The sequence below is a fragment of the Dermacentor variabilis genome, chromosome 2, assembly GCF_050947875.1.
Source record: "Dermacentor variabilis isolate Ectoservices chromosome 2, ASM5094787v1, whole genome shotgun sequence".
Taxonomy (NCBI): domain Eukaryota; kingdom Metazoa; phylum Arthropoda; class Arachnida; order Ixodida; family Ixodidae; genus Dermacentor; species Dermacentor variabilis.
Genome location: NC_134569.1, coordinates 165,297,887 through 165,318,325, shown reverse-complemented (window position 1 = coordinate 165,318,325; position 20,439 = coordinate 165,297,887). Strand labels below are relative to the sequence as shown.

Below are 20,439 nucleotides of genomic sequence, written 5' to 3'. Positions count from 1 at the left end.
GCTCTTTATCTTGAAATTACTAGAAGAATGGGGGCTTGTGTATGAGTCATTCTGCGCGGTTGCATGCGCGCAAGTAGAAGAGTGTCGTACCTCTTTTTGGTCCCTGCTCCAAAATTTATTACACTTCCTTCCTGAAAAGCACCAAGGGCTACTCTCTTCTAATGTGCTCCCAAAGTGAGATAAAAGAAAGGGTGAAATAAAACTTTGCAAAAAGAATGTCACTATTGCAGAATACGGTTACAACGGCGGTCGTCTTATGCCTTCTTTAAAGAAAACAGTATCGGCAATAGTAGTGATGATATAGGCAGACGTCCGAGCAATATCGCAAAAGGGCGAATATTTTTCTCGGGATATCACGCAAAGTGGAACTTCTTTCGACTTAGCGTTACAAAATTTAAGCAAGAAACGTGCTATCGTATTCATATAAACGTTAAGTATGCTTAGCGACACTGGAACTAAAGCGCTCTAGAAGCAGCAGAAAAGCGAGGCAGACGCAAATGTTAGAGAGCTATCCAAGCACTAAGGTCACGTGCACTAGCCGTCAAGCATGGCGCTGCTGTCGCGTTCTTTCCATTATTCCCATGCGATGCGGGCGCTTGTACTGATTCTGGCAGCTGCGCTTTGTATTCCCGCGTCAGTGAATGCACCGAAACAATGTGATTCTGTTTGTGGGAGTTGAGCAGAAGAGCTTGGCGAAAGCAGCGTATTCAACCAGCCCTAGCGTCGTATATCTTTTCCCCTGTGCAGTGAAGAAGGGAATCGGGCCCCTATACTATTTTCTATATTTAGCAGGCAACGGCACAAATTCTCCGCTAGTACGCGTAGGGCAGGTGTATTTTAACGTGATAGCGTTAAGGGCCCCGTGTCGCAGAAAAAAGGCGTTGGCGCCCTGCAAAATAATTTAAAATGTAAATGAAAAACAATGGAAAACGTAATTCTGAACCACGCACAAACAACAACTCTTCTACCACCAAAGTTGCTGATACTTTGTGTTTCATTCTTCACAAAGTTATTCCTCGAAATTTTGAGAACGGCAGCGCACAAACAAATGTAGTGCAAACAAAATACTGACAGCCCATATCTTTTATATTAGCTCCGCGCAGACTGAAATATTAAAAATGCGAAATAATAGCGGGAGATCAACGCAGGCAACAGGCCTCGTTTCTACCAGAAAGCTAGCATCGTGCATAGCGTTCGCCGCCAGCGTTTCTCGGTAAACGTTACGGTTACATAAGCTGCAGTTGCCTGGAAGCATGAAAAGCAGTCAGGGGTCTTTGAATGCTGTCGCGTTCCACTCTTAAAGCCGAAGCTTAAGCGTCCTCCAATTGCAGCTACAAGGTGTTGGCCTAAGGTTACATAAGATCACTCGTGCAGCTTTGTGCTTCAAGTATGTGTTGTACTGTGTTTAGTTAATCAGCGCTATAACGCTGCGCTGTGGCCGCTGGTCGCAGAATGGTGGCACTGCGTTTGATCGGTAGTGAATCGGCTTTCTATCTGCAACACACTCGACGTAATAATCGTGCCATATTTTGTGACGTAACAGTAGGCGGCTTGATGGAAATTTGAGTTACGCGTCACCATACTAAGTTGATCAGGCTCTCATTTGGTCGCGATTACCAGCAGTGAAAGTAGCCATCGCAGCGCTGCCAGCTAAGCACAAGACGGACTATATGTTGTCTTATGAGCACCTGTGCGATCAACCAAGAGCGCTTCACGACGTCTAGAAAGCAAGCTCCGAACTTTCAAATCTTTTGCACTTTCTCAGACGACAGACAACGGCGTAGAAAATAAAAGTTATGCCTGTGACCAGAGTCCATTTGCCTATATCTACGAGACAGATTACAGCTTTTCTGAGGCTAATGAAATGCAAGTTATAGTAAGTGTAACTAAATCAACGCTGAAAAAGTAATTTCACAGCTGCCGTTTCGGTGAGACTCCGTGGCCTTGTTATCCAAAGAATGCAAACGAAGAGGCCTCTGCGGAAAAAAAAATGCATATATTGACAAGAAGTGGCGCACCTCCTATTATTTATTTTTTTATTTATTTTGCTACAGGCTTAATTCTTTCAAACTGCTTTTTTTTCTGACACCGCTTCTACAGTTTCTTTCTTGATGGATGTTTCCTGCAGTCAGAAATCAAATTGACAACTGTTGGAGGAATGGTCGTAGATCTCAAAAGCGAAATTTCCCCTGATACTTAATTGAACGTGCGCAATTGCCTTGTAGCTTGCACATGTATTTGCGTGTGTCGTTTCTTATTAGATGGAACAGCACTTATACACCTTCAATGGCTTCTGCCCTCTCATAAAGTGCTTTGGGAGCCGAATGCCTTACAATGAAGCACTTCGCTGGTATAGAACTTTAAGAATGAAGAAACTCTAAATTGGAAGTACTACGTTTAGTACGCAAAGCAATATCATTTTGCGCATTAAAAAATCATGTATGATTGCTTTGAAAAGTTAACCCAATAAAAGCAGATAATGGGCAATAAGCGAAGCGCCCAGAACCATGGAGTTTCATACAATTACTAGAGGGAACTGTGGCACTACTGACTAGGGTGAGCAGGATGCGTTGTTGGGCAAGTTGGTTCATTGTATTTGGAAAGATTGGATGCGCTTTGTATACGATCACAAGGTAGAAGACAGGAAGACAGGATTCCGCCTGTCCTGTCTTCTTCCTTGTGATCGTCTACAAAGCGCATCCAATCTTTCCCAATACTGAATACGGGAGCTGCAATCAGGGCGGTTGACCAGCATGGGAATGATGGGTCGTACATTGATTTGCCTTAACTTCGTCCTTCATGCTAATAAATAGCTCCGTGTCTTCGCAAAGTGATGATTCTTAAGAAAGTTAAATACCCATTTAATAACTTGTAATAATAAATAATTATAATAAATGTATTTCCTAACTAATTAAATGAACATTACTAAAATTGTCAGAAGGCAGGATTCGAACACAGAATGTCTAGCACAAAGAGCCCGATATTGACAATATTACGCCACGGACGCATATTTTTTTTCTGTATTTCCAGATAATCGGCAAATACATCAATACACACTGCTACCACCATCTGACAATATTCACTTTCCCACGACAGCGCTTTCAGCTTGTGGTGGAGATTACAAAACTTTCATTTTGGCAAGAGCTTTCTTCTCGGCCTTCACGGTATCTGGAGAAACCGCTTGGCTGTAAGGAACAGTGATATAAACCTGACAACAGTAAACTCTTACTTTGCTGGAAATGTGAACAAACTACGTGAAGTATTTCAGAAATTAGCGTATGGCGATGGACTGTTCTTATTGATGGATGCTCCTACGCCACGGCGGCATGTGCAGGCGGAACCATTGCGATTGGCAGTGATTATGCATGCCTGCAGAGTCTCTTTAACTCCTGCATTAAGAAAGTATAAATGCCTTTAAGATTTAGGCCAATTTAGGCCAAGTTAAGCTTAATTAAAGAAGCGACGAGAACATCTGGAGTCACCAGCGCGAAGATCTGACAAATCCACGCACCCATACCCATACTTCCCACGATGCCGAGCGATGACAGCGCCACAGTTCCCACTAGTAATCGCTGTAGGAAACTGTATGCTTGAACGTTAGATTCTCTTTCGAAACACACCCACATCTCCCGGCAAAGACAAACCAAAGGCAGAAATATTCTGAACCTTCGCTACAGGCACTGCTACGACTCTTTACGTGCAGCGAGACTGTCGTTTCAAGCGCGGTAAGTCCTCTCGAACGCACGTTGCTCCGGGCAGGAAACGCAGCCATTGTGCGTGGGCCTCGTACCAAAGCGATAAGCACAGCGATTGTCAAGCTGGTGATAGTCGGCGGCGGCGGAGGAAGATATGATAGCGGAAAATCGGCGCTTCTGCGCGAAAGCAAACATACAGCGCTCCGCGACTGAGAGTCTAGTCAGATGACCCGAAGTCACGGGACGGTATTATGTGAACAATGTGCTCAGCTCCTTGCCCTTCTTTTTTTTTCTTTTTAGTTTTCTGCGCTGGCGCTCTGTGTTGCATTCATTACACAACAAAATGAAGCCGTATCACCAGGCGAACGCCCACCCCGAAACATTAGCAGGAGGACAGACATGCTGCTAGATTTTTCCTCGTAGTCCTGTTAATTAAATAAATAAATTAAATAAGAAGTAAACAAATAACATGCAAAGCAACACCCGCGTAGAGTTGGAAATATCGAAGAACGATAATCGAATTAAGGTATCCCGCAGAACAATTAATCGTCATCGATGTCCACCTTTCTTTTAATCGACTTAATTTCATTTCAATTTATTTCATCGTATTACCCTCAAGCGTATAGACGTTACAGAGGGGAGTGGTACGTAACATATAGAGAAAAATTAACAAACACAATCAAGACTAATCAAACAAAAGGCAGTAGGGAAAGCCAACTACAAGAGAAAAATAAAGAGCCAAATATATGTTAATGCAGAAGCAAACGACAAAGAGAATAAACGGCGGTAAGCAAGAATGCTAAACAGTAGCTCAAAAAACAATCACAATCGGAGCAACATATACAGGATGCCCCGCATAATTTGAGTGAGTGAGTGAATAAACTTTTATTTGGTCTAGTAAAACGCGATAAAACGCGCACCCGGCTAATCCCACGACGGGACTGACAGATCTATTCTGCCGGCCCGATCGCGTGCGCGCTGGGCGGCCATGATTTGGTCCTAAAAGACGGGACTTCGCAGGAGCGCGTCCCACTCTTCCTTGGTGAACTTCGTGCCCAGCGACGCGCACTCGCGGGGCATATGAGGCAAAGTAGCAACCTCAGCACAGGCCAGGGAAAAATAATTCGGATAAATCTCGGGATATATTCTATTAAGGGACGCCGGATTTGGGTAGGAGTTCGTTTGCAAGAGTCTGAGTGTGATCGGTAGGAGTGAGGCGGCGGCATAATTTGAGCCAACAATTTAACCATGAAAGGTGAGTCGGGAGTGAATTGAACCGAAGGCATACTATTCGCAATAGCCTATAGTGACTCAAGCATTTTTACCCATACCTCACTCATTAATTAAGTTTAAATACAGTACTCTTTCATTATTGAATGAGGACTCCAAGTATGATACGCAGATTTGGAGGGCACCTTCAGAAACCACTGATCGAGTTCTTTCCCTTACTTGTCTTACTTTCCCTTACTTTCCCTCACGTAGTACTTTTTCCGAGTTACAAAGAAAGCCCGTGAAATATGAAAAAATCCACGTGGCGTGAGTGGAAGGAAGAAACTTTATCGCATTTCCGGCGAGGACGCAAATTCGTTGCGCACCCGCCTAGTCCCACGTCGGGACCGGCAAGTCTAGCTCACTGGCCCGGTCCCGGGCACGCCAGACAGCCAGGATTTGCTTGCCTAGAGTGGGACTACGTAGAAGCGAGTCCCACTCCTCCTTGATGAACTTGGGGTATGTCGACCCGCACTCCCAGAGTGGAGGTCTGGGACTGCGGGTCTAGAGTGGAGGTCTGCGCGCAGGACGGGCAGGCGTCGTCGCGATATACGTCAGGGTAAGCCGCGCGTTGAACGGACAGACACGGATATGTGCTGGTCTGTAGAAGTTTAAGCGAAACGGCTTGCGCCCTATTCAACTTGGGGTGAGGTGGTGTATAGACCCTGGCTAAACATGTACAAGAATTTCATAACCTCTTTGTAAGTAGCGGGAGCTTCCCTGTAGCCGTAGGGAGGAGTGCAATCGGCGCTCCTTAAGAGGCAGGGCGGTCGGTGAGGTCACGCGCAGCCTCGTGAGCAGACTCATTGATGTTCGGGGGAGCACCCTCGACCGACCCTACGCGAACGGGAAACCAATCGAATGATTCGTGAGAGCATATGGACTCGAGCCGCTAAGAAGACGAGCAGCTTGCTTGGCGATGCAACCCTCCTGAAAAGCCCTAACGGTTTGTTTCTTTGTTTTGTTTGCTTATTTGTTTATTGGCGAAACAACGCTCAAGAGCGGTTCGTCTTGGTGCCAAGGAAAAAGGGGGCACTAGGAGCCACCTGACTAGGCCTTTGACCGCAAACAGCACGCGCAGCAAACATGGGCGCAACATGCTTTAAAACACACTGCAAGATATCAAACACAAACCAAAATGCACGTACAGAGTATCAAACGCGATAAAGCAGTATAAGGAAGAATGACTAGTCGTTAACACATTCATCATCAACATGACACATAACTATTAAGGCCAATGGACTACAATTGCATTGAAGAGAACAAAACAAATGTACACTAAAATTACAACTGTTGGAGGAATTATATTTTAGTTAGTTTTCTGAACGCAAGCAAAGAGGGAGAACTCTCCATTGTATCTAAACACGATGGATAACAATTCAGAAGGTTCGGAATTTGCCATTTTGATAATTGCATACCGTATCTAGTTCTCGTTTTAATCTTTCCAAAGTTTTTATTTCTGAAATAATATGGTGTTTCCGTATTTGTATATGTATGAAAAAACAGCTCACGGTTTGTTTTAATTCGAGAAATATCAATTCCAACAAACGCTGTTTATATAACATTTCTATATGAAGTATCCGGTTCTCGTCAAAGTATGGGGAAGTATTATCACGGCTAGATATGTTTTGAATGAATCGTATAATTTTCTTCCGCATTATGTATAGTCGTTCCAAATTATACTTTGATGTAACCCCCCAAACTAGTAGACAATATTGTATACGGGAATGTACAGTACTAAAATAAAGTTGCCATTTTAATCTTCTTGGCAACAACGTCCGAAATATATTTAGCATTCCAATTGATTTAGCAATGATACCTTTTATAAAAATCACGTGACTTGTCCATCGAAGATTTTCATGAAATAGTACTCCTAAAAATTCGCATTCTGAAGTCTGTTCTAATGGACATGATTTAAATGTTACAGAGCTATCCAGGTGAACTGATTTATGAAGGTATGAGAAGGCCATGTATTTTGTTTTCCCAATATTTCATAAGAGTTTATTTGCATCTAACTAGCAGGACAAATTTTGTAACCATGAATTAACAGTACGAGGGAGAGAGGAAAGGTTATTTGATGTGAAAAAAATCATTCGTAATATCTGCGTATAGGACAATGTCTGTGGTCCGGGGGATGTTGACAATATTGTTTATATACAGCAAGAATATCGTTCGTCCTAATATAGATCCTCGAGGAACTCCATAACTTGTGAATTCAGTATCCGACTGCACATTATTAATTACAACGAACTGAGTACGGTGAGTCAGGTAACTAAGCAGTAAAATAAGTGGAAAACCTCTTATTAATAGTACAGTAACTTTGCAAACAGTATGGGATGGTTAATAGAATCGAAGGCTTTGTTAAGCTCTAAGAAAATACCTATTGTGTACAGTTGATTTTCCATATTAGTTACAGTTTTTTCTCTGATGTTTAAGAATGCTGAGTCAGTCGATTTGCCTTGCTGAAATCCGTACTAATATTCGGATATTAGGTTGTGCTTACAAAAATGGTGAGTAATTCTAGAATTTATAACTTTCCTGCTATATTGGAAAAAGTAGGAAGTAGTGATATTGGTCTGTAGTTAGAAATACGTCAAGAGGGCCACCTTTATGCTGGACTGAAGCCCTAGCAACTTTCATTTTATCCGAAAATATTCCTGTCAACAAAATAGTATTCATTAAGTGCCCAACTACGTCGGATAGCAAATCTGAGGCCTGTTTAATTGGAGCTGCTTTATTGCCATCGAAACCACATGAAACATTACTTTTAGGGCTGGTAATTATACCAACAATTTCAACTTGGGTAACCGGGTAAGAAAATAAAGCTGGCGGCAAATTGTGTTCTATATGTTTCAAAATCCTCACAAGTGGTCCCTTCCGATGCTCCAAAAGTCAAGACGTGGTGGTAAAAAGTGTTGGTGAAACACATTAGCGAGAGCCTTACCAGTTAATCTCTGCACATCCATTTTCATTTCTTTAGGGACGTCAGTTCGCGTTTTCTGTAATAAGTAGTTGATAGTGCGCCAGGTTTTTCCAGGGTCATAATATATCTCGGCAAACTTATTGGTATAGTAAGAAATTCGGGACTTCTTAATATCCGAGCTCAGCTTATTTCTGATCTTTTTAAATTCTATAACCATTGCCAAGTCTCTGTGTCTTATAAATTATCGGAAGAGTTCATTTTTTTCTTTTATTCGACGCAATAGCTCTCGGGTTATCCAAGGTTTTCTTGCTTTCTTACACTTCTTAACTATTTTGGTAGGAAACGCACGATCATATGCTCCAATAATTTTGTCAAGAAATTCATCATAGAGTTCATTAGGATTAGTCTCTTGCCCCAATATATAAACAAAACTCGATGTTATAGGCCTAACAGTAATGCTTGTCGCTATGGGTGTCACCTTATGCGCCATTTTGGTATCGCTATAGGTATCGGACCTACGACCGTCTAGCAGGGCGCGGGGGATGGCGGCTTGCTCGGCGACTCCGGGGTCTGAAGTGCGAATCGAGGCGCTATTGGAAATCTTGCCGCTGGAGTCGACCACAACGGCGACAAAGGTCTTCCCGTCGCTGTACTCCGCGGCGTCGACGAAGCTTCGTCTAATGTCTTGTTGCTTGATCTGTTTGAGGATCGCTACTGCTCTGGTCTTGCGGCTGCCCTCGTTGTGGAGGAGTGGACGTTTCGGGGCACAGGGGCCACCTAGAACTTCTATCGAATGCACCTAGTGATCGGGGTGCTGACCATCGGGAATCACTCAAGGTGGTAACCCAGCTCTTCGAGGATGCGTTTACCTGCCGCTGTGGTGGTCAACCGAGTGAGTTGCGCGCGTTGTTGTGCTTCGGCAATCTTCTCGGCGGTGTTATGTACCTTCAGCTTGAGGAGATCGTAGGTATGGGTCACGAGTAGCGGTATTGACTACTTTGCGGATGAGAGCGCTGAGCTTTTCTCGTCTCACTCTGAGCCAGTTGTGCGTCGAAATCGTGTGGCATAGTGGCATAGTGGCATAGTACGAAGACACTGATCAGCCTGGGGAGATTTCTTGCCGTCATGCCTCGGTGCCGGTTTGCGATTCTGCGAACGACGCGGAAAGCGTTGTTTATCTTTGCGATGATCTTGCGGAGAGCCGTTCTGTTCCCGCCGTTGAATTCGACAAATATGGCCAGGACCCGAATAACGTTGAACCTGTGTATCACCCCCCACGTCACAAGTGCGACGGCTGATACTGCTTTTGGAGACTGGCTTCCTATCTTTGGGTCGGCCTCCCTTCTCTTTTCTGTAAACCAGAAGCTCCCACATGGCGGTGAAGCATCGATGTCTGGTGGGGCCGAAATACTGCTTGATCACGTCGATAGCCTCCTGCGTGGCTTCTTCAAGTCTGCCCTCGCAGCCGCAGCAGCACCAGATGGTGATGTCGTCAGCGTAGATGGTATGCTTGACGTCCTGGACGCGTGCCAACCTCTGGAAAAGACCAATCATACAGTTGTTAAACAGGGGGGGGGGGGGCGATGACGGCGCCCTGAGGAACTCCCCGCCCTCTGAGCGGCACATCTTCGGAGCGGAAGTCTCCAATCCAAAGCTTGGCCTTCATCTCCGTTAGAAGAGAGCTGACGTAGCTGTGGAATCTGGTACCGAAACCCAGATCCGAAGTGGTCTTGAGAATGAAGGTGTGGTGCATGTTGTCGAAGGCCTTCTCAAGGCCCAGACCGAGCAGAGCATTGACGTCTCATGAACGGACATCCACTTTCTTATGCTTGATTACTTTCATGGCATCCTGCGTCGAGAGTCCGGCACGGAAGCGGAAGTAAACCACGTGACGGACCGTTTGCGCAGTTGCATCGTGCTTCTCACAAGCGTGCGTTCAGTGAAGAAAGTCGACTCCCATGCGATAACGGTAAAAATGCATGTTGCTGGTTGAGCGCTTCCGATGAGATAAAGAACGCCATGCTGCTTCTTCGTCGCCAGTCACGATGCAGCCGACCGCGTCCATAAAGCGAAGCCAGAAGTGGTTCTTTACTGCATGGACATTTATTATGGCAAATGTCTTCACTCGACGGCTTCACAATAAACCTTTCTCCTAAATGCCACTCTACTTTATTCCAACACAAACAACGCCAACTTTCTCGACGCGCAACCAATTTTACTGTCTGCGCAGATGCATACTATTCGTGCATATTAGGAGACTCCGCGTGGAGACGAGGCCCCCATGGCGAAACAATGGGCCACAGTCAAGTAGTAGGAGCGCAGTTTGTCCTCAAATGAATGGTGGGCGTTCCTCCAATAGACGAAGAAATCTGTGATGAAACAAAGGGCACTTTCAGACAAGCAAAGTGACGCCCAGTTGCCTAACGTACAAACGCAGATAGAAACACTGTAGTGTAGAAAAATGCACATTGTAATGGTATTTCGATTGACGCGATAATATATATATTCCACGCAACGCATGCCTGAATGTAAAGATATGGAAGTGCTGCGTAGGTAGACAGAACAAAGGTGATGCCGTTTGCGGTCGCTTCAAACATCTCAAACTACTGTCTTGGATAGCGCCTAATTGCGTAATAGGTTATTCATAATCATTAAACTTTCAAATATAATATTTAGAGCGAAAGTGTAAATGAGGAAATGGTAGTCCGTCCTCAAAAAATGTCGATCCAGCTGTTTGTTGCTCAATGCGTGTTACGTGAAAGTTCTTTCCTTGCATGAACGAAAGCCCACGAAATACGAAAAAGTGCCGCAGGTGGATCAAAAACAATAAAACGCGTGGCGTGGGCCATCCGTGGCTGCACTACTTGCGTACATTCCGCAGCGCTAGCCCGATACATTTGTGCGAAACCAACAATACTGTGTCGCATCTGTGCCCTTGAACTACCCAGCTTGTCCGGAAAAAAATTCACAAAACCTTAATCCATAAAACTGGCTCTCAGCGGGATAGAACGAAAGCGATATAAGCCCAGACATCATGCATTGCTTCCGCGAGATGCAAGTGTTGCTTGCGAAAGATGGAAATGTTTCCGAAAGCATCGCCGATGATAAAAAGGCAGCGTGATAATGGTGGCGACAGCAGGTATAAGTGCTGCGCTGATCTAGCAGAAAAGCAGAAGATAACGGGGGTAAGTATGTCGGCGAAGGTAAAAAATTACGGCGATCAAAACGTAAGTGCACGAGACCGGATGTGCGTACTCAACACCAATATCTTCAACTACTGAATAAAGAATAGTCAACCACTATAGGGTGCCTGTCGCAGCCCGTGCTTCCCTTTGCGGCTTTCAACTTCATACATCATTAATTTTGGTTATTGTTAATATCAACATGTCAACGAAGAGTTTGAAAGCTCGTTTCCAATTGCAGTTTGTGTTGCTTGCGCCGTACTATATTTCGTGTAGATGGTGTTTTACGTGTAAAAAGATTGGGTTGCAGGGCTAATTAAACGCGCTGCAGCAATCGGCCGCCCTTCGCGCCAATGCAATCCTACATCTACACTTGTGGTGAGTGGTACAGATCAGCGCGGCTCGGTACCATATCCGGCAGTTGTGCAGCCCAGAGTGGGTGGGACGCGTGTTGGAGTTCTGTCGTGTAATTCGCACCACCGCTTTGCATGAAGCTAGCTTTCGGCAGGAGCGCGTAACAGTTTTTTTGCCGTATGCATATTTCACAAACCGAGTCTGCAGGGAACTCGAAAACGAACTTTGTGTCAGTCGCTCAGCGGTGGTGTCGATGTGGACAAACAATTGCGCAGCCCCGCCCAAGCACGGTTAAGGTAAAGCTCCACTTTCCACAAACGAAATTGACAGCAGCTGTCAGTTTACCTTCGGGCGCCGCATGTATTTCTATTACGACACATGAATGGCACGGAATATCTGATGGAAAGCATGGGCTTTCACGTGACATCTCGTTGCTGTCAAGCGAACGTCGCAGCCTTCACGAATCCCTCGCTGCCAGCGTGTATGAGAAAGAAATGCGCCGTCTTCCTCGTTCGAGCAAATTTACCATTAATTGTTCTGCTTTCAGCTCAGACATGAGCTTTCCTCGTCTTGTTTGCGAGATATTGATATAATAATGACCACTAGCCCCAAAGCAACTCCTCTGGACGGCAGCTTATGAAAAAAATCGCAGATTTAGCCGAAAGGCGAAGCATCGATTGCTATAGCAAATTAGTTGACAGCTATACGAAGTAAAGATTGAAAATATACCGGCTGCATACAGTTGCAAACATTCGCATACTAACTAAATTAACAAGCACGGTGTAACGCGCACACAGGTAAACATGATCGCATCACTCTCGGTGACATAGGAAATTCGCTGTCAAAACGCTGGAGCGAGGAAGCGCGGCAGCCGCAGCGAGCGAATTCACCTTTGTGCTGCGTCTCGCTTCAACGCGAGCTAAGCGTCGAAAGCACAGCGCATACGAAGCTACCGGCACTTGGCGCACTTTTTCTACATGGTAGATCACTTTCAAGATATAGGCGCCCGCGCGCCGCACCGCATGCGGCAGCCGCGGTAGTCCAACACACCCCCCCTCCCCCGTGCCCGCCCTCCCCCGGTGAATCGGCGCGACGAAAAACGGTGCGCTTCCTACGCGCTTTCCTCCTTTGCGCGCGCGAAATTGAGCCGCGATCATTGGCTCACCCTGGCAAACTTTCAATCGCACCTACACCATACGGCGCGCTGCGACGGTGTTATCGCCCTTGTACTTTATACGGAACATCAAGTCGACGTCGACAGCGAAGATGCGCCTGCAGTGTCCATATAACTGATATCGCAATAAAAGAAAAGAATGCTAATGATACGTAATGTAAACAAAATAAGCAAGACATTGTCAAGGGGGATTTGACGGGAGCTCACGCCGTTCCTACGATGATCATATTAGACACAATTCAGGCTACTTTCAAGCGTCGTCAGCATGTTAGCGCCATTAATGGAGGACTTTTGTTTAGGTATATTAACTGCACCCTGTTCCACCCACCCAGATCCACCCAGATCTACAGATCTGGCTTTCAATTGCATATTTGAACCATTAGGGTCTTGTGTTGCCAATATTTTCTGAAGCGAGACAAGCTACTAAAACTGTTGCTATAAGTGTGAATTGGATTTTAAGAGCACGGGTGTTTTGAAACTCTAATATAAGCTGAGTAAGCTAAACTATTTACCTAGACGTGTCATGTTGGTCTAGTGTACGTGCTGTTGAAGCAAAATAGCGAATTTACCCGCAGTATACAGAGAGCTTTAGCTTTCATAATGTATTTGCTTATGTATTTACACTATGGGATGGGGGAATATTCCGAGCTTCAAATACTAATAGTTGGTGTGTAGCATATTATTCTTATTCAAAAATTAACTATTCGAACTTTCCAATGTCAAAGCTAAACAAATATTTCACAACAACCGACTGTTAAAGTCGGGTTTACTGTTTTGCACCTGCTGAGCTAAGTATCGCAAATTATAATTACCAGAAGTAAAACAGCGACAGATAATTTGACGAAGTGAAGAAACAAGATCGGTAATGTAAGCTTTGTTTTCTGTCTTGCGGTGGAAGTTAGTGCTGGTTAACACTCCTTGGGTTCGATCTTTTACACATCCATAAGTATCCTGGAATGCATAGACGCGGGTACTGAGTTTCTCATTTGAGTTTGAGTTTCTCATTTTAACACTTGAGTTTCTCATTTTAACACTTCAATTGAAAAGTACAAATAATTTCCGCTATGCTCTCGGGCGATGGACTTCAATAACCGTTGGACAAATAAAGTTTATTCCTATCCTATCTGTATGCTTTACTTCTCATTATTATCTGTTGCTTTCATATGGCTCTGGCTAACAAATATTTGCGAGCGGTCTTACGAAAACGGTTCCCTTAGAAAACCAGGCCAATCGGTTCCCCTACTTTTCGTCCAATACATGATGAATAGCTTTTTTGCTTCTTACCGGTCAATTAGTCTTTCTTGCAGTGTAATCATGCAGCAGTTTTATCTTTTACGTTACAAACAGCGTTCTTTTCCTTGTAACAGGCGCTTTATTGTGTCTAGGGTACACCAATTTCTCATTAACCTTTCCATTTCCTTGTCATAGCTTCTGATATTTTTTCAACAAACACTTAGTTTGTGTTTTTGGAGAGTTGGTCATAGAGCAGCCTGGTCATTCTTTCACAGCTTCTGTGTCGCAAGGCTATAAAGGTGTCCAGCGGCTATTCGTGCAGTTCTTTTCATGGCAGTTTTAGTGATAATGTGTTCAAAACGATCCTTATTTTCTGTCATAGTTGAGTCTCCATTCCGTACAAGTGCGTTGCTAATTATACCGAAATAAATATTCCTGCTCTAAATCTGTGCGTCTGCGTTTGCATATTACATATTTTATTTTATATTCGATACTTACTATTCATATTCGAGAAATTAGATATTTGATCGCCTACCTCTGATATTTACATAATGCATTATGACAACTTAAATTTTCCATTACCATCAATTTAGAAGCTTGCACATACAGCACGATCCAAAAGAAGACAAGTAACGTAGTTCTCATTCCATGATAATGCACTTACACTACACATTATGCCTAAATTTTTTGTGCCTCTCGACGTTTGTTTGTAGCAGAATTAGGTTCTGCGGAACGCGCTTGGCCGGGTGTTGTTAACAGAGCCATGACAATTACCAGAGCTTTGTGCAGGTTGAATAGAACATTTTCGCCCTTGAAAGCTGCCGTGAAGGAGTCCGAAAGCTGTGACAGTCTTGAAGCGATTTAATCAGACGCGCGTGAATGAGTTCAGCCGTGCCGATATTTGCGCAGTCGACATGTCGTATTCATCTGCTGTGTTCTAAATTTGAACAAATCTTTACTCTATTTGGTTTTGGTAAATTAGCTCTCTGACACGCTCGCGCACGTCAACCGATGGAATGGATTTAGTGATACAACTGAACCCGTTGCGTTTAAACACATTCTAATAGTTTTTTTAAATACTAATGAAACTTCACTTTTGTGAGCACTATGATGGTCATATTGACCACTGTGCTCTGAAGGACAATCACAGTGCGAAGGCTACCAATGTGAAGGCAACCGTTGGTTCATCATGGCCATGGAGCCTCTGCGTCATGCAGATTTTAAAGCGAAAGCATTACTGGCCTCGAACTTGCTATTTCGCCGTGGCGGTGTACTGAGGAGGCACATGAACTCACAACGCGCGCCCTCGCCACGGATATTTCTCTCTCTTTCGCTCCCTAGTCACTACTGCGCATGCACCAGTAGTAGCACCGAGCCACAGGTGTTCCGCCGCTGCGCAGCGCCGCGCCCTTCCCCTTCCGCCGTTTGGTATGACGTCACACCGCGTTCCTCGTCGTTGAACTCGCCTTCTCTCGCTTCGCCAGCTGCGTCGCATGCCTGATAACATGTCGGAGGATTGAAAAGGAGAACTCGCGTGCGCCACTACCACAGTTGAGGCGGCAGTATGGACGGCGACAGTTCTGATAAACAGTAGGAGGTCTGGAATGAACATCGGAACGAGTTGAAGAGGAAACTAATCGCCTAGGAAACAGACGAACAGCGCGCCGAACAACTGTGTACCGAAACATAGCTAGCCAACTAAACTACCCGGGACTTGCAATCAAGATTAACCAAGGGTAACCATGCAATGCCTTAGCTTTCGCTACGTATATCCTGGTATAGCCGAGCTAAGCCACTGCCAATTTTTTTCACACTTACATGCAGCTTTCGAATATTAACGCGATTAAGGGCCGCGCGTCCGAGAAACTCGGGCTCTCGTTCTTTATATACAAAGCTATTGCTCGGAATTTTGAGAACGGCAGCCCACAAACAAATGTAATGCAAAAAGAACACCGACAGCCCATACCTTTTATGTTAGCTCCTCTCAGATTGAAATATTAAAAATGCGAAACAATAGCGGGAGATCGACGCAGGCAACTGGCCTCGTTTCTACCAGAAAGCTTGCATCGTGCATAGCGTTCGCCGCCAGCGTTTCACGGTAAACGTTACGGTTACCCAATTTGCAGTTGCCGCGAAGCATGAAAAGCAGTCAGGTTCTTTTAATGCTGTCGCGTTCCACTCTTAAAGGCGAAGCTTAAGCGTTCGCCATATTTTTCAACTGGGTTCTGGAAGGCCATTTTGCAAGCAACATTTCTAACACTCAAAAAGTTAAAGTATCGCCAATTGTTCATTCAAGTCACTAAAAAGTGTCGCTGATTGCTAAATGGAAACTTTGCCTTAGAGACACAAAAAAGTCCTTCACCTAGAGGCAATCTTGCTTAAATGGCAACACTGATTAGTAAAGCGTAAATTATAAAAATCAAATCTTAGTTTGTGTTTTCAAAGATTGTTAAGTTAGACGACCCGAACAAACTCAGGATGATGCAAGGCGTGGTAGGTCAAACTTGTTTTGCGCTGCCCAGCGACAGCTTTCGTAGCAATGCAGGCTTGCAGGGCACATGCCGCACGCGTCTCGCACCGCAAATTACGGTGAGCCTTGCTGCTTACTGCGGCCGACAGGACTTCATCTGCTACAGCACGTGGCAGCGACGCCCGAAATACAATCCTAGCTGTCCAAGCAGCGGATACGTAATTAAAAAACACACATATGTGGGCGCCATTCTGAGAGAAAACTTGGCATCAGCTGTGGCTTTCTTGCATTTGTACATCCGACAGTGCCTGCTTTCAGAAATGTTTGTACAGGTATAGGGGGCGGGCGTACATGGCCTACTTCTCCCTGTTTCATCTGACTGTGGGGGTAGGGACATGCCTCCCCCCTAACCAGTGGATACGCCTATGACAAGCATGCTGTCACGCACGTACAGGCAAATATAAACACATCTCATTCGATGACGACGAGGACTCGGTGTCACAAACGCTCTGGCGTTATGAAGAGCGCCGCCAGCGAGAAGAAAGCGCTTCGTGCTGCCTCAGTTTCACCGCGAGGTCACCTTTCACGACCAAATAAAAGAAAGCAGTCTTGAAAGTAGCGGGAACCTCAATTGCACTTTTGAGATTCAATTGCGCTATTGACAGACCAAGTAGCCAGAATCTATGCCTAGATCAAGGCTTCATAGACTACTGAAAACTTGCAGAGGTGGGGAAATTTACTAGTGGGAACTGAGTGGACCATGTGCGCTATATAAATATTGATGATTAGTACGCAGATGAACCAATATGGCCGAGACTATATTGGTATATGACCAGCTGGTTGAGAGGCCGTACTCCGATTATCAGGGCTTTAAGCGGATTCCTGTGCACTCGACTAATCTTGGTTGGGACTCCAGGTGCCGTATTACCGGCTTTCAAAATGGGAGGTGGTCAAATCACCGACTTTCCCCCTCCCCACTTCCCAGAGTAGGGTGGCAACTGTCTCGCCTGACCTCGCCCTCCCCCGGTAGATACACCTATGCAGTGAGTAATGCCAAATTTTAGCGCAGCTGTATACGAGTTTCCATTTCGCGATATATTGAGGAAAAGAATTCCGAGACTGAAACCACCGCACCGACTCGCATTGGGCCGGTGCTGTCATACAGCATTTGCAGACCGAAACCTTTTCTATTTTACCTCCGTTAAAAAGTAAAAAAATCTGAAGAAAGCGACGCATTTATGTTCCTCCGACGCTTACACCAATCTCAGCAATAGGTATTCCGTACAGCTACTGATAATGGCTCGCTATAGCCCCGAAAGATAAAAAGCCCAGAAGTATAGGCTATTGTTATGGCCGTTTCTGCTGCCTATTGACGTGCTGATATCGCAACACTTGAGCTATGCCAATTTCTATGAAAACGGGCAAGTCGTCACGGTCACGTGCCTTATCGTATGGGCGTACCTACACCAGTTAAATGGATAAGCCATCTCACGAGCCGTGTCGTCAATTTAAAAACCTGCTGCGAGTCGGTACGCGATCGCACACAGCAGTCATGGCTCTGTCGCGGTACCTATTCCTGGCGTTAGTCGCAGTGGCATCGACGGTTGCTGCTGCACCCAAAAAGCCTGCATCCACGAAGCATGACGGGAATAGTGAACCAAAGCTCTGGGCTCTACTCGTGGCTGGTTCTAATGAATATTACAACTACCGGCACCAAGCCGACATTTGCCACGCGTATCACGTTCTGCGAAACCACGGCATTCCTGACGAACGCATCGTGGTCATGATGTACGATGACATCGCCAATGCCACGGAAAACCCAACGCCTGGTATTATCATCAACCATCCCAAGGGAAAAGATGTTTACGCGGGAGTCCCCAAGGACTACACTGGAGACCTCGTCACTCCGCAAAATTTCCTGGACATACTTCAAGGAAAGAAGGTGAAAGGCGGCAGCGGCAAAGTTATAGCCAGCGGGCCAAACGACCATGTATTTGTCAACTTCGCCGACCACGGAGCTCCTGGCCTCATCGCATTCCCCAACGACGAACTGCACGCCCGGCCATTCGTTAATGTCATCAAAAGCATGCACAAACAGAAGAAGTTCGCGAAGATGGTGATCTACATCGAGGCCTGTGAATCCGGTTCCATGTTTGACGGCCTGCTCCCGAACAACATGAACGTGTACGCCACTACCGCAGCTAATCCTGACGAGTCTTCATACGCTTGCTACTGGGACGACAAGAGGCAGGCGTATTTGGGCGACCTATACAGCGTCAATTGGATGGAAGACTCGGACAAGGAAGACCTGCACAAGGAGACACTCATCGATCAGTTCCGGATAGTGAGAGAAGAAACGAACACTAGCCATGTCATGGAGTACGGTGACCTGAACATCGGAAAGCTTCCGGTCGGCGAGTTTCAGGGCGAAGAGGACGCGAAGCCAATCGTCCTACCAAAGGTACCATATGACGCCGTCTCCAGCCGCGACGTCCCCATAGCTGTTCTAAGAAAGAAGCTCGCGAAGGCCTCCGATGCTCAAACTAAGCGGTCATTGAAGCACAAACTACAGCAAGCTCTTCGGAACAGGTCATTCTTGAAGGAGAAAGTCGCCGAGATTGCCTCGTTCCTCGCTCAAGGCAACGAGGATAGCACCGAATCGGTCCTGGTGGCGAAGCGGCGGCTAACCAAATTTGATTGTTACGAGCATACGGTACGGTACTTCAATGACCGGTGCTTCAAGCTCGCGAAGAACCCATACGCGCTCGAGCAGCTGCGCGTTTTCGTGAACATGTGTGAGTCGGCATATAAACTTTCGGAGATCTTCGAAGCCATGGACTTGGCATGCACCCACCCGACTGTTGTAGGTATTGTGTAGTTACTAGTCCGCGCAAGAAATTGAAGATTAATGTGGTTCAGCATTTTTTTTCTGAATTAGGTACACAAAAAAGGCACCGAAAGAAATGGCAATAAATGCGATTTTGTGATTAATCTTTATTGTGCCGTGTGCGTGTTCTTCCGTGTGTGCGTGTTGTAAGCAGCTTGCAAATATGCAAGCGCACTTCTAGATAAAGGCGCCTCGACACTGGGTACATCCATCGGAGCGTTTTCCCTCCACAAAAGCTCTTCGAACTCTCACGATAAGAAAAAACATCTAAGGCTTCATGCGCTCCTATTACCAGCGCGCGCATCATAAGCCATAGTTTTTTATGTCGGCCTGCGCGGCTGGCAATGAACGCACGACCTCTTACATTAACCGCTCGCGAGTTGACACTTTTTTTTAAACATACATTCATTGACTGACTCTAAGCATAGGTGGTCGTTCGTGCAAACGCTGGAAGGTTTAAACTGCTTCCTTACAATGATAGCTTCAAAATGAAATTTACAACTCAAAGAAAGCTGTTTCACGCCATTTATGACATTGTAAAAATGCCATGAGGCTCAAAAATTACCCTCCCGATTTTAAAATTTCTTCTGCACGCTCTTTCTGACTCATATTATATGACTGCGATGTTTCGCCTCGATACCCCTTGTTATTACCAAACCACAAAGATTAAGTACCCCTTCCAAATATCAAGTTTGGTAAGTGTTTACTGTGCCACTACATACAGAAACCAACGAAAGCAAAAAAAATTGTATCCATCGGACGGTAGCGTAAAAATACAATGGAAACCCACTCAGGTTTCTCTTTGTTCGTGCTACAGCCGGTTGGAAGACCATAACTTTCCGGCCGCGAGCAAGGTGGCGTCACGTCAATGCCACCTGTAAACCACCAACAGCTAGCAGCAGCGAAAATAACTGAAGCTTCTTGTGAAAGAATAAGCATACTTTTGAAGTGTGCCATTTAAGCAAGAAGGGAGAGACTAAAGTAAACAAGCGGTACAGTCCCCGTGGTGATGGCGGTGACAATAAAGCTGGTGAGCAGTGGGTTTCAATGTGAGAGAACTTGCCAAGGAGATATTGGTGGCGCAGTTATTTGGCCACTATCTATTCAAATCCTTGTGGAGATATCAGATATTATCCCTTTGGCCAAAGGGATTTCATTCCTTTGGTGTGCGCTTTCAACGCATTTCATTCTTGGTCACGCATATATTGTTTTCTAGCATGAACATCAAATTGAAATAAAAAAGTATGCGTTT

At 45.3% G+C, this 20,439-nt stretch overlaps 1 protein-coding gene across 1 annotated transcript; it reads left to right on the top strand.

Moving 5' to 3' along the window:
* Positions 1–17,795: 17,795 nt before the first annotated feature.
* On the top strand, positions 17,796–19,291 carry LOC142572922 (legumain-like). Its single transcript, XM_075682379.1, has one exon. The coding sequence runs from the start codon at positions 17,853–17,855 to the stop codon at positions 19,176–19,178; it is 1,326 nt and encodes a 441-aa protein (XP_075538494.1). The 5' UTR covers positions 17,796–17,852; the 3' UTR covers positions 19,179–19,291.
* The last annotated feature ends 1,148 nt before the right edge of the window (positions 19,292–20,439 follow it).